At 33.6% G+C, this 13139-nt stretch overlaps 2 protein-coding genes across 2 annotated transcripts; one reads left to right on the forward strand and one right to left on the reverse strand.

Annotated features, from left to right (window-relative positions):
• Positions 1-1048: 1048 nt before the first annotated feature.
• Positions 1049-4103, reverse strand: LOC139858317 (uncharacterized). Its single transcript, XM_071847173.1, has 4 exons — positions 3855-4103; positions 3075-3218; positions 2790-2995; positions 1049-1309 (listed from the first exon to the last, which is right to left on the reverse strand). Exons 1-4 carry the CDS (start codon positions 4097-4099, stop codon positions 1149-1151), a joined length of 756 nt encoding a protein of 251 aa, XP_071703274.1. The 5' UTR covers positions 4100-4103; the 3' UTR covers positions 1049-1148.
• A 7083-nt stretch (positions 4104-11186) lies between these two features.
• On the forward strand, positions 11187-12855 carry LOC139860027 (uncharacterized). The gene is made up of 3 exons (XM_071848800.1): positions 11187-11440; positions 11508-12045; positions 12118-12855. The coding sequence occupies exons 1-3, from the start codon at positions 11187-11189 to the stop codon at positions 12853-12855; spliced, it is 1530 nt and encodes a 509-aa protein (XP_071704901.1).
• Positions 12856-13139: the final 284 nt, after the last annotated feature.

Below are 13139 nucleotides of genomic sequence, written 5' to 3' on the forward strand. Positions count from 1 at the left end.
CCCTCTTTTGGTGGGGGCCGGCTGATGTCGACATAGAAACATGGTCGCATGGTCATGGGATAGGGCTTCAGGTGATGAGTTTCGGGTTGGTACTGAACAATCCTAGCCGTTACAGAATTATTGGAACCGAGTGGTGCCATACTGCAAAAGCTACTAAAACACATATCCCTCGAGAGTCGAGACATGTCACAATGGTAGAACTCCCCTGCATCTTGCTGTACTTTGCGGTAACTTGGGAGCCGTAAAACACTATTAGCATGTGGGTCCAACATGGAATATCCCGTCACGACTACACAAAATGAGAACGTCTTAAGAGGAAGATTTCATTTGTTTTCAGTTTCATGGAACGAAGCTGATAAAAAAAATTAAAAAAGCACCTCTTTTTATCCCGGATCTAGAGATCCACCCCTACCCCGTCCCTTGGAAAGAAAAAGGTAGCACCGATGAAAGGAAAGAGTGAGATTGTGGTTTTTGTTGTTCCCACGAAGCAAAGATGATTCGACCAGCGAATGAAGTGAGTCAACTTTTTATCTTCGGCCAAAAACATTTTCTTGTTGGTCGAGCTTTCGACAAAAAAAGCCGAACATATTTTCTAATCTAAGCTTCTTCCATGTGCATTAGCTCTCCCATGATAGATGGTTCAACCATGCCCAGTTCCACCAAATGTTTGAAAACTACGACAAGGTCAAAATGCATTTGGTTCTTTGTTTGATGTACGCAGCTTATATGGAAGAGTCTGATCGTTCCAAATCAAACTATTGGTCAACTGATGTGAACATTTCCAGAAGGGATGGATACACACTCCTCAAGTGGGCTATTAACTTCATGTGGGTCTCTTTTCAGTTTCAACAACCCAAACTCTCAAATTGAATTAAAACATTTCATAGGTTCCCAAGAATTAGAGATACCATGTTATATTGTAAAACTTAAAAAAACTTATACATATTTCTAGATTTTGTTTAACTGAGAATACAAGAGGGAAAAAAAAAAACCTTAAAGAGAAGTACCTAGTAGCATGGCACTTGCAGACAGAACAATAAAAAAACACCAAGCAAAAAAAAAAAAAAAGACAAACAGAAGCAAAACTCGAGTCGTTACCAACCACAATCTACGATTCAACATAGCAAAAACGAAAAAAGTAGATGTGTCTAGTCACTTGAAGATCCATCGTCATCGTTTTCATGATGTGTTATCACTTTCTCAATAAACCTCTTCCTCACTCCTTCAATAACAGCTTCTCTAGAAGCTTCACCTACACTCTGACCATCGTTAAGAACTGGATCTGATTGACAAAGAACCAAAGCCACACCTACACCATATAACCAACAAGAACTAAGCCAACCGAAATATATATATTTGTACCATATATCAGAGAGTAGTTAGCACACAGTGAAAGAAACTTGTAGTATCGTTATTTTTGTCAAGTTTCCCATTTTTAACGATACACAAAGGAGAGTATATTCCATCTTATAATATTATTAGTAAAAAGTAGACGATGAGTACCGATTACATTTAAAATGAAGTATCATACATTCAAAGTTTCATGTTTGTGATCATGCGGTATCTAAAATACAACCAACTTCATGCAAACTCTTGTACGTTAATTAATGAAAGAATGTAACTCGGAAAGACAGGACTATGTGCACCATCTAGCAGTAAAGTAATTATAGACAAGTAAAAACATTTTCCAAACAATTAAAAATTATTTGGTTTTATTATACGTTTAAAAGCCTAAAAAGTAAAAACACAATATATAATGATATGCTCTTAAGGACGATAGATAGAGGTGACAATATGGGCGGTTTGGTTAACAAGTTAGAACAAGTGATCTTCTAGTTCAAGTCAAACTCTTGATTTAACACAACCCAGACTGAAACATTCACAGTTAAATGGGTCAAAATGCTAAGACTAGGGATATTCACAAAACCGTCAAACTGCAAAAACCGGCCGGACCGTATCGATTTAGTTGGTTCGGCCCAATTTTGAATATTTGCGGCCCGGCTGCTAGTTTGAAGTTACCAAAACGCGAAACCCGGTCCGCTTTACGGTTTTATTAGGCCACCGACCGGTTAAACCGGACCGAATGTTTAACAATATTTTATATTGTATGTAATATATAAGAAAATGTCATCAAGTATATATTAGGTACATGTTCATAAGAATTTGTATATAAGTAACTATAATAGATGTGATAGGAATTCTAGTATTAAGTGTTCGCTGTTTTTTAAAGCCAGATTTTATTGATACTATATAAATTTACAAGGACATTACATATACAGCGAGTCACGCAAAGGTGCAAATAAGGCATGCAAAGGTGCAAATAAAGCCTTGCAAAAACAATAACAAACTTCGTTGTACAAGGGACAAGAAGAAAGCAGGACCCAATACACACAAGACTTACACACCAAAAACAAAGCCTTTACCACACGTAAAAACAAAGCTCGTTGGACAGTGGTTTGATATATTTCGAAACCGGGTATGTCAGTTTGATTTGAGATTTAGTCAAAACCGAACCTAATCGGACCGTGAACAAACCTAGCTAAGACAACATAATTCGGAGGTTTTCCCAGTTCAGGTGGGTGAGTAATTTTACTCGATGTACGCGGCCTAACCAGATTATCCCGTGACCGTTTCCGACCCTTTCACTGGCCACCACAAGATACGTTGCTAGTAAGGTTTGAAACTGAGACCTCTAGTGAGGATATCAGTGAGAATATTAGAACTCCAACTACCCCGCCATCACAAGATGGTTATTAACACAACCTAGTAGTGGATACAATAAAGTTTACCTTCAGGAGTGCATCTTCTACCAAAAGTAGATAAACCGACATAATTTGCCTTCACGGCACCATTATTGTAGACCAACACAGTTGGAAGATTACAATCTGGATAATTAGGAATGCATTCGGTTGATATAATTTTCACAAATTTTGTCGCTGAATACATTGCTGCCAGTTCTTCTAAACATTGCATTAGTACTCCACATGCAGGGTACCTATTTATAGATAACTGAATATGAATTACTAATAGCTAATGATGAACATAATAAAAAGTGAGGTTGAAGTTGTAATTACCCATCTTTGTACAAGATAACAACAACCCATACATCTGACGGAGCTTGTGATACCTCACGCACGAAATCTGATCCAGAAATGGGCATCACTGACCCAAACTTTGCAATTTTTACAACTTGTTTCATCTCTGCTAACCTCTTTCTCCTATAAAAAGCAGCAATAAATAATAACAGTACGTAAACTGGCTTCAAATCCAATAGCTTAAGTTCAATTTGCATACTTGCTTTCCTTGAGATGAAAATTTCCACTTGGCCAAATTTTTTTCCTCCGATTTGAACTTTTGTCTAGTACTAAATCAACCCACAATACTAAATAAACTATATGTATCTTTAGTGTGTACAACTTACAAATGATCGTAGTGCGGATTCTTACTCTAAGATCCATTATTTGAAGAGCTAAAACGCCGATAAAAAGAACTTTCTACTTCACTACAAAAACGATGATCATTGTTCCTAGTTATTTCAGTATTTAGTTTCTGCATCAAATCTTATTTTCCATTTATTTTAACCTAAGTGTAGAATCATATAATTATCCATAACATTGATCAAAATGTGATTACAAGAAATATGAAACATCCCCCTTAACTTCCATGTGCCCTAAACGAGAATCGTTATGCGAGAAAACGTCGATTAGTTATAGAAAAATCAAACTTGATTAGGGTTCAGGACTTCGAAATATCAAGCTTTAAATCTGATCTAAATAAGCCAGGATTATTCACGCTACAAATGCAAATTCAGTATATTTGCAGAGCATAAAAGATAAATGTATGATTCCTGATACCTGTATTCTTGAAGGAATCGATCGTCGTCTAGATCATCCTCTAAATCTTCGAGTTCCTCTTCGGTCTTATGATCGATCCAATTGGTGTCTTTAGGTAAGGAATCATCATGTTGAGCAGGAGTAAAAGGATCTGGTTTCCAAACAGGTTCTTTGGGAGGTAAATTACCAAGTTTTCTTTGAATATCATCCCATTGTGTTGATGCTCCATCAACATCTTTATACACAAAATGGTTATTTAATGCCATTTATATATATTATATATTTCTTCTTTTGTAGTTTATATCAACCAATTCACTGTTCAACAAAACCCAAAAAAAAAAAAAACAAACAAACATTAGTACTACTGACAATTAAACACGTTTTTAATAATAGTTTTATACATAAAATTAATTAAAGGGATCTTCTTAATTGGTTAATTATCTCAGTTGTTGATCCAGTTCTTTAATCCTTTCATTTATTATTTCAATTATTGATTTAGATTATCTTTCAGTGGTTTTGAATTCTGCAATCAAATCAGAATAAGAAATTAGAGGTTCAAGAAGTAGAAACAATACCAGTTATAAAGCAGAACCAAGATCGATTAAGCAGAACGCCAAAGGTTGCAATTCAAGTAATCCTTCGGAATTTGGATAGAATTCGCTCGACGTAGATTGTGAGCCTTTATTTGTTAGAAGCAAATGTACTTGGTGGATCGGGTTATTCAGATCTTGAAGGTGGGTTTGGATCCGGGTCAATCTCTCATGGTGTAACGATTAAACATACCGCTAAGTTTTTTTCTTTTTTTTTGCCAAAAAAAAAAAAAAAAAAAAAAAAAAAAAAAAAAAACAAACTACATAGATGAGAGATGAAAATCCTAATCGAAAACATACAATGATAAGAGAAGAAACCAGATGGCTCGAAACAAGCAAACGTCACAAGCCGACGTTAATTCCAACCGAGCCAAATCTTGACAACCAAACTAAAACAAATACATCCAAACCAAAAACAAACTAACAAGTGCAAGATGAAAAATCTACAATAATAACACAAAAGACCATTAATGAAAAACGTAACCGGAATTAAAAATGCTTGTTACCATTCCTCTCGTCCGGTCGATTCGTGAAACCGTCAATTGTTTCGATGCGGACCCCTTTGCCACTACGAGATTTCCAATTATATGAAATAACCTTAGACGAGGAACTACCAATACGTTTTTCGGGAGCTCAAGGCATTCCTTGATCCTTAAATTGTTGAAAAAGACCAATATCTTAAATAGTTAAACCATTATGTTTGATTAACATATTTTAAAAGAAATTAAATCTTTTAGAATCTTGAGATTTCTTTGTCTGTAGTTCATTCATTGAAGATGTTTGAAGGGACCCGTACATACCGATTATGAACGATTCACAATAGTTGATTTCATTGCGAGGTATTTGACCTCTATATGATATATTTTACAAACATTGCATTCGTTTTAAAAGACAAACTTTCATTTCATCGAAAGTTGACAAGCATGCATACCATTTCATAATATATCCAAACTATCAATGACTCAATAATAATCTTGTTGAACTCAACGACTCGAATGCAACGTCTTTTGAAATATGTCATGAATGACTCCAAGTAATATCTCTAAAATGAGCAAATGCACAGCGGAAGATTTCTTTCATACCTGAGAATAAACATGCTTCCAAGTGTCAACCAAAAGGCTGGTGAGTTCATTAGTTTATCGTAATCAATCATTTTCATAATTTTAATAGACCACAAGATTTCATATTTTCATTTCTCATAAACATCATGCATGCATATAGCCATCTGTATAAAAATCATTCATATGGATTGAACAACTGGTAACCGACATTAACCATAATGCATAGAATATCCCCCACAGACATCGGCATCTGTATAATAATAATCTCGAAGTACTAAAGTCATCCATAGACATGAATGGGGGTTGTTAGGCCCAATAGATCTATATTTAGGATTCGCGTCAATTAGGGGCCATTTCCCTAATTCTTAGGTTACCAGACTTGAAGGGCGATATTCGATTTCGATAATCCAACCATAGAATGTAATTTCGATTACTTGTGTCTATTTCGTAAAACATTTATAAAAGCAGCGCATGTATTCTCAGTCCCAAAAATATATATTGCAAAAGCATTTAAAAAGGGAGCAAATGAAACTCACGATAAAATATTTTGTAGTAAAAATATTCATACGACGATACTGAACAATGCAGGGTTGGCCTCGGATTCATGAACCTATATCATTTATATAAATATTAACACACATAATTGTAATCGAACAAATTTACATGTTATTAGTGATATAATTGTTATTTTAATAAATTATATGTTTCATTAATAACTTAATTAGATATATTTATTTTTTATATATTTTAAATAGATAATTAATATTTATTACAAAAATGTTAATATAGTTATGTTTTATGTCATAAATATATTTTTATATAGAAAATCTTTATTTGATATACTAATAATAATAATAATAATAATAATAATAATAATAATAATAATAATAATAATAATAATAATAATAATAATAATAATAATAATAATAATAATAATAATAATACTAATTATGATAAAATTTATGATAATTCTAATAATAAAGATAATCTTTTTATAAAAGATAATTCTAATACAAATATTAATTTTAATACTTTAATAATAAGAATGATAATAATAATAATAATAATAATAATAATAGTAATAATAATAATTATTATAATATCTATAATAATAATATTTTTACTAATAATAATAATAATAATAATAATAATAATATTACTAATAATAATAATAATATTACTAATACTAATAATAATGATGATAATATTAATTTTATTAATGATAGTAATAATAATAATTAACTTCACAATAATAACATAACACTAACTAATAATAATAATAATAATGATAATGATAATAATAATAATAATAATAATAATAATAATAATAATGATAATAATAATAATAATAATAATAATAATAATAATAATAATAATAATAATAATAATAATAATAATAATAATAATAATAATAATAATAAAAAGTGATAATAATAACTACCTCTCGAGAAAAAGTCCCAAAAATAAATGCATATGCCCGGGCTTGAACCCGAGACCTCCCATTCTCCTATACACACCCCAAACCATTCGTTCGTAACTATTTTTCTGCTTTATTAGCACCATAAATATATATATATAAACCGTATAAACGTTTCTCTTTTCTTCTTCTTCCACAACTTAATCGACCAGAGGCCCAAAAGCATTAATACAAGCCCACACAAGTAATTAATGGCCCAATAGAAAATTAGAAGCCCACGTATACAATATAAATCCAAAGGCAGTTAGGTTATATGTTTTGTGGTGAGGTCGTAAGTCAGAAACAGAAAGAGAATCAAGTCGTAACCCTCAGTCAGGAGTAGCAGCTCGTTCGTCATCAATATTACCATGGTATCATCGTTTATAATCATAGTCATCGCTTGTCATCTTCTCTAATCGTCATCATCATCTAACAGGTTACTGTTGATTATCTTCATCATCTAACAGGGTTACTGTTCATCGTCTTTAATCCATAAAATCAAAACCTAAACGTGCAGTAACAGCAGTGGTATTTTAATGGGTGGTGTTTGGCTGGAAAAACGATTAAAACAAGAGTACAGAAACCAGAATTGAGCAGTAGAATAGCTGTGGTTTCATGGCTGTAAGAATAGAAAGAAAACAGAAAAATATCGCAGGTGGGCATGAGGGTTTGTGATAACAAAAAGAAAACAAATAGCAGACATATAACAGAAACGAGTGAACTGCAGTAGCAGTATCACACGAGTGGGTTTCGAGCAGGAACAACAAAAGTGGTGAGGGTTCATGGAGTGAAACAAGAAACATAGCAGTAATGGCGATCGAAACTGTTGTAGTGATGGTGGTTTTTGGATTCTCATAGAAGAAAATGAGGAAAAGAGAAAAGAGATGGAGATGAGTTTCAATGGTGATTCATGGTGGGTTTTGGAAGTGGTGGATGACGGTGGTTTTGGTGGTGTTTAAGGTGGTGCCGGTGGACGTGGGTGATTGTAGGGTGATGATGGAGCTTGGGTTTGACAGGAAAACAAAAATAGAAACATGCCGGGTGGTGGCGGTTTAAATGGTGTTGGTTTCTCATGGTGATATCGGTGTTGAAAGTGGAGGTAGGGTGGCTCGTTGGTGGTGGCCTAGTGGTAGCCGGCTGTGGTGGTGTTTTTGGGCGACGGTGGTACGAAGATGAGCTAAAGGTAGCTGTCAATCAAAGAAGAGTGATAGTTGTGTTTGTTTTAATGGTGGTTCTCGGATGGTGATTCGAAGAAGAAGAAATCAAGTTGGATATATGACTCCTATGTAGGCTGCATATGAATATATATATATATATATATATATATATATATATATATATATATATATATATATATATATATATGTATCATATTCAGTTGTTGGTGGAATGAATCAAAAGAAGAAACAGTAACTTTAAAATAATAATTTAAGAATAGTGTCAAATAGGATAGCAGCCGTGGTTTTGTTATCTTTTCATTCGTACAAGTCTATGTATTATATATATATATATATATATATATATATATATATATATATATATATATATATATATATATATATATATATATATATATATATTTTGAAAGATGCAAAAGATTACACAGTAAACTTCATAATTCAATCCTAATTCATATTCATTATTCAATCAAACACAGTAATTTCAAGGAATTTAATCAATTAAGCACAGTATATCACATTATAATATAATTTAGATTTAAATGTGTTAATTTGTTAGCCGTCACTATTTACGGACTTAATTTCGTACTCCGCTGTTAATTCAATGGCGGATAAAAGTCCTCTAAAAAATTCCATATTTTTAAATTAAATAGTTTTATTTATTTTGGTCATTATGGTATAAAATGTGATCATTAATTTATTAAATAAAATTTACATCAACTGTCCCTCTCAATTCTGGGTAAAATATAAAAAGTTCTAAAATTTAACAAACAGCTCCTAAATACGTTTTTAATAAGTCTATAATTTATAGAACTCATTTTCAGATCACCGTTTATTTTAAAATCTTATAAGTTTGAATTTAGTTTGCTTAATATCAATCGGAACATCAAACGAGTATTACAATCATTTAATATTTATTTTTACTATACTTTATTTATATGTAGTTATGTTGTAAATAATAATAATTATAATATTCTAATTTTATTTTATTTTACATAATTCATTTTAATAACAACAACATATAATGTTTCGAATTATATTTCCAATTATTATTTATATATATGAAAGCTTCAATGAAGAGAGAGAATAGAGAGAGAAAGGGTGAGGAGAACTACAAGGCGGGCACGTCTAGGACTAGAGATCAATACAATGGGAGACTTCAAGATCGATTGACTAGGCTATTCGGAATTCAATTGACATCTTGCATGTTCTTCAACTTCCCCGAAGATTGGAACGTCACACAACTTTGGAAAACTTTCAAGGGTTTCGATGATATTAGAGATGTGTATATGGTTGGTAAAAGGCTAAAGAATGACAAACGATTTGTGTTTGCGAGATTTGGAAATGTACGAGATCAAGATCAGTTACTAGGGACTTTGGGAAACATATCCTTCGATGGCAATAAAATTAAAATCTTCAAAGTAATAGAAAGAGGAGATGGTAAGGGACCTATGCCCAAGTCAAGGGGTCCTGATCAAAACAACATGGGTTACAACACCAACGGCTTCAGCAACTCACTCGGGGATGAACGTAACTACAGAGATGTTGCTAATCAACATCGTGGGGATCTTAGGGATAAAGTCAGCAAAAATGACCTTAGAGATACACTTAATAAGATCCATAAAAATAAAAATGAAGCTAAATCGAGAGAAGGAAAAGTTTGCGAAGTCAAAACCTGGGAATGCAACAGGCACCTTGCTAAAAGATCCATAGTTGGTGTTGTTAAGGAATGGAGAATTACTGCTCAATTTGTGTGGTTAAGCAAGGCAGAAGGGATTACAAATTGTGATATTAAATATTTGGGAGGTCTAGATGTGCTACTTATATTCAATTCCACTTTTGAAGCAAAAGAAATTTTAAATAACAAGAATCATGCTTTACACAAATGGTGCACCAAAACATGTATGCTAGATTTGTCCCTTCCAGCGATGAAACGACTGGTTTGGATCGACATTATTGGTGTTTCGATGATCTGCTATAATGAAGTTACATTCAATAGAATCGCCAGCTCATGGGGTGAAGCCATTGAGTATGAAAACTGTCAGATTTCTAGAGATAATCAAAATCTTAATGTTGGGAAAGTTCTTCTGATCACAGATCAAATGTCAAAGCGTATTGAGGGTCCGGTCAGTATCAAAGTGGATAGTGAATGGGTTCAATTCATGGTCAATGAATGTTCATCCATACCGGTCCAACTTGAAGAATTAGAAGATGAGAAAGAGCTGGTGAATGAAGATTGTAAATGTCCAGAAAAAATAGAAGATGAAGATGATGAATTCATGGATGACACATTTGATGATAATTCTGATGATAATTCTGCTTTTGATGATGATTATAATCTAAAAGAAGATTTTGTCTATGATCCGGATGAGACAGTACAATACAATGGTCATGAAAACACTACTCACTTAGACTCAACGATCAAATCCAGTGGCCGGAAAACTCAAAAGTTTGAAGATGAAGAATCAGAATGTCTAGGTTTGGGGAATCTTTTCCAAGTAAACATCTCTGACCATGTAACATAGAATGTTGGGGTCACACCAGACAGTGCTACACATTCCAATGCGCGTGCAAAAAGCTGCTCCCCACTTTCTAATACGCGTGCAAACAGCTGTTCCCCACCAAAAAATGATCCTTACATTCGTGTATCTCCAGGTACAGTTTTAAATAGTGAAGGATCACTAAGATCCGGCCCAAGTAAGGTAGATGAGTCATATTTGGGCTGTAATGGGATGCTAAGCCCACTTAACTTAGACAAATCTCAGTCTATGGGGTTCAATGAGGTGTCTAAGCCAATTAGTTTAGATAAATCGAAATCTATTGGGCCTCAACACATGAACAAAAATAAACTGGGCCTTGACAACCACCAACTGGATTCAATTAATATGGAAGATATATTCAAAGATAACCTAGACCAATCACCTAAATCTATTAACAATAATGATTCTGACTCATCAGTTCAAGTTTAACCGATTCAAAAAACAACAAAAGTTCTATCAAAAAGTCACGTTCAAGGGAAGAAAGACTGCTGTTGGACAAATCTTCGCACTTGGAAAACATCTTCACGAATGGATAACATCAAAAATACAGTAAGAAAGCAAAAGCCTGGGAATAGTAGACTGAGATCAACTTTTACTTCTTGTGCTGTTAAAATAGCTACTTCAGAAAATAAAGTAGCATCTTCAAAATCGAGTGGAATTGGGCAGAAAAATTCAAACCCAAAGATCAACCAACACCAACCCACGCAATCTGTCAATAAAGAAGGTGTTCGTGTATATGGATGCAAACTAGGTCTAAAGTGGAAGAAGAAGTCTTCTTCTCAGTAAGTGATTTTTTCTCTTCTCGATTTTGATTGGTTTAATTATGAAGATCATATCTCTTAATGTTAGAGGCTTCGGGTACAGGAGTAGGGATGATAAGTTTGGTTGGGTGAGAAGATTAATTTCAAAAGAAAAACCTTCTTTCGTGGCACTTCAAGAAACTAAAATGGGTAGTGTAGATAGACAATGGATTGGTCGGTTATGGGGCTTGTACGATTGTGATTTTATTCAAAGAGAAAAAATAGGTAAAGTAGGGGGACAATTGTTAATCTGGGACTCAAACCTTTTCGAAGCAGAGACTGTTGTTAGGTGTGATTTTGTTATTGGTATTAAAGGTGTTTGGAAGAACTCAGGATGTAACATAAATATAGCTAACATATACGGTCCTAGAGATGACGTTAATAAACAGAAGCTATGGAGTACACTATACAACCTAATCTCGGCAAGTGATGAGGAATGGGTCTTATGTGGGGACTTTAACGAAGTCAGGGATCAATCCGAAAGATTTAATTGTGACTTTATAGGTTACAGGGTTGATCGATTCAACAAGTTTATATCAGACTCTAGATTGATGAAAATACCATTGGGAGGAAGAAACTTCACGAGGGTTAGTGATGACGGGCTTAAGTATAGTAAATTAGACAGATTTTTGGTAATTGAAAAGTTCTATCATCTCTAGAAAGATTTAACGGTGGTGGCTTTAGACAGAGATCTGTCGGAACATTGTCCTATCATGCTAAAAGATGAAGAAAGAAATTTCGGTCCGAAACCCTTCAAAATTTTCGATGTTTGGTTAGATGAAGAAGATGTAGGTGATGTAATTCGCGAAGCATGGAATGTTGTGGTGCCAAATATTAACAGGAAAGTTTGTGTTTTCAGGAATAAATTAAAAAACGTCAAAGACGCATTAAGAACATGGAGTCAAAATAAGTATAATCATCTTGATGGAGAAATTGAATTACTTAAGATCACATCACAACAACTTGAACTTCAAGCTGAAACTCGTGTACTTTCTGACTCAGAATTGGAGATGTGGAGGAATTCTAGGAAGGAATGGATAGAAAAGGAAAGAATCAAGATAAACATGTTAAAACAAAAGGCTCGGGTAAAGTGGATTCTAGATGGTGATGAAAAGATAAAGTATTTTCACTCGGCTATACGAAGGAGAAATAATTCTAATACCATTCAAGGTCTGTCAATAAATGGTATTTGGAATGATTGTCCTAAGGATATCAAAGAAGAGACGTATAAGCACTTCAAACGCATTTTTGAAGAAGTGGGGTTTGATAGACCTAGCATAGAGGATTTGGTTTACCCAACTATCTCAAATGACAAAGCTCTAGCACTTGAAGCTACTTTCGATGAAAAGGAAATACATGAAGCTATTCTTGACTGCGGTAGCACAAAAGCCCCGTGACCAGATGGGTTCAACATGAGGTTTTTCAAAAAATTTTGGGAGGTTATCAAAGATGACCTAATTAGTGCTATTTCTTGGTTTTGGGAAAAATCAGAGTTCTCAAAAGGTTGTAATGCTTCGTTTGTCACTTTGGTTCCTAAAAAAATTGACCCACTTAACCTTGGTGATTTTCGTCCTATAAGTCTCATCGGTAGTTATTACAAAATAATTGCTAAAATACTTTCAAATCGACTTAGAAGAATATTGCCTTCACTTGTGGGAATGGAACAAAGTGCTTTCTTGAA

This window comes from Rutidosis leptorrhynchoides, chromosome 7 (assembly GCF_046630445.1).
Source record: "Rutidosis leptorrhynchoides isolate AG116_Rl617_1_P2 chromosome 7, CSIRO_AGI_Rlap_v1, whole genome shotgun sequence".
Classification (NCBI taxonomy): Eukaryota; Viridiplantae; Streptophyta; class Magnoliopsida; order Asterales; family Asteraceae; genus Rutidosis; species Rutidosis leptorrhynchoides.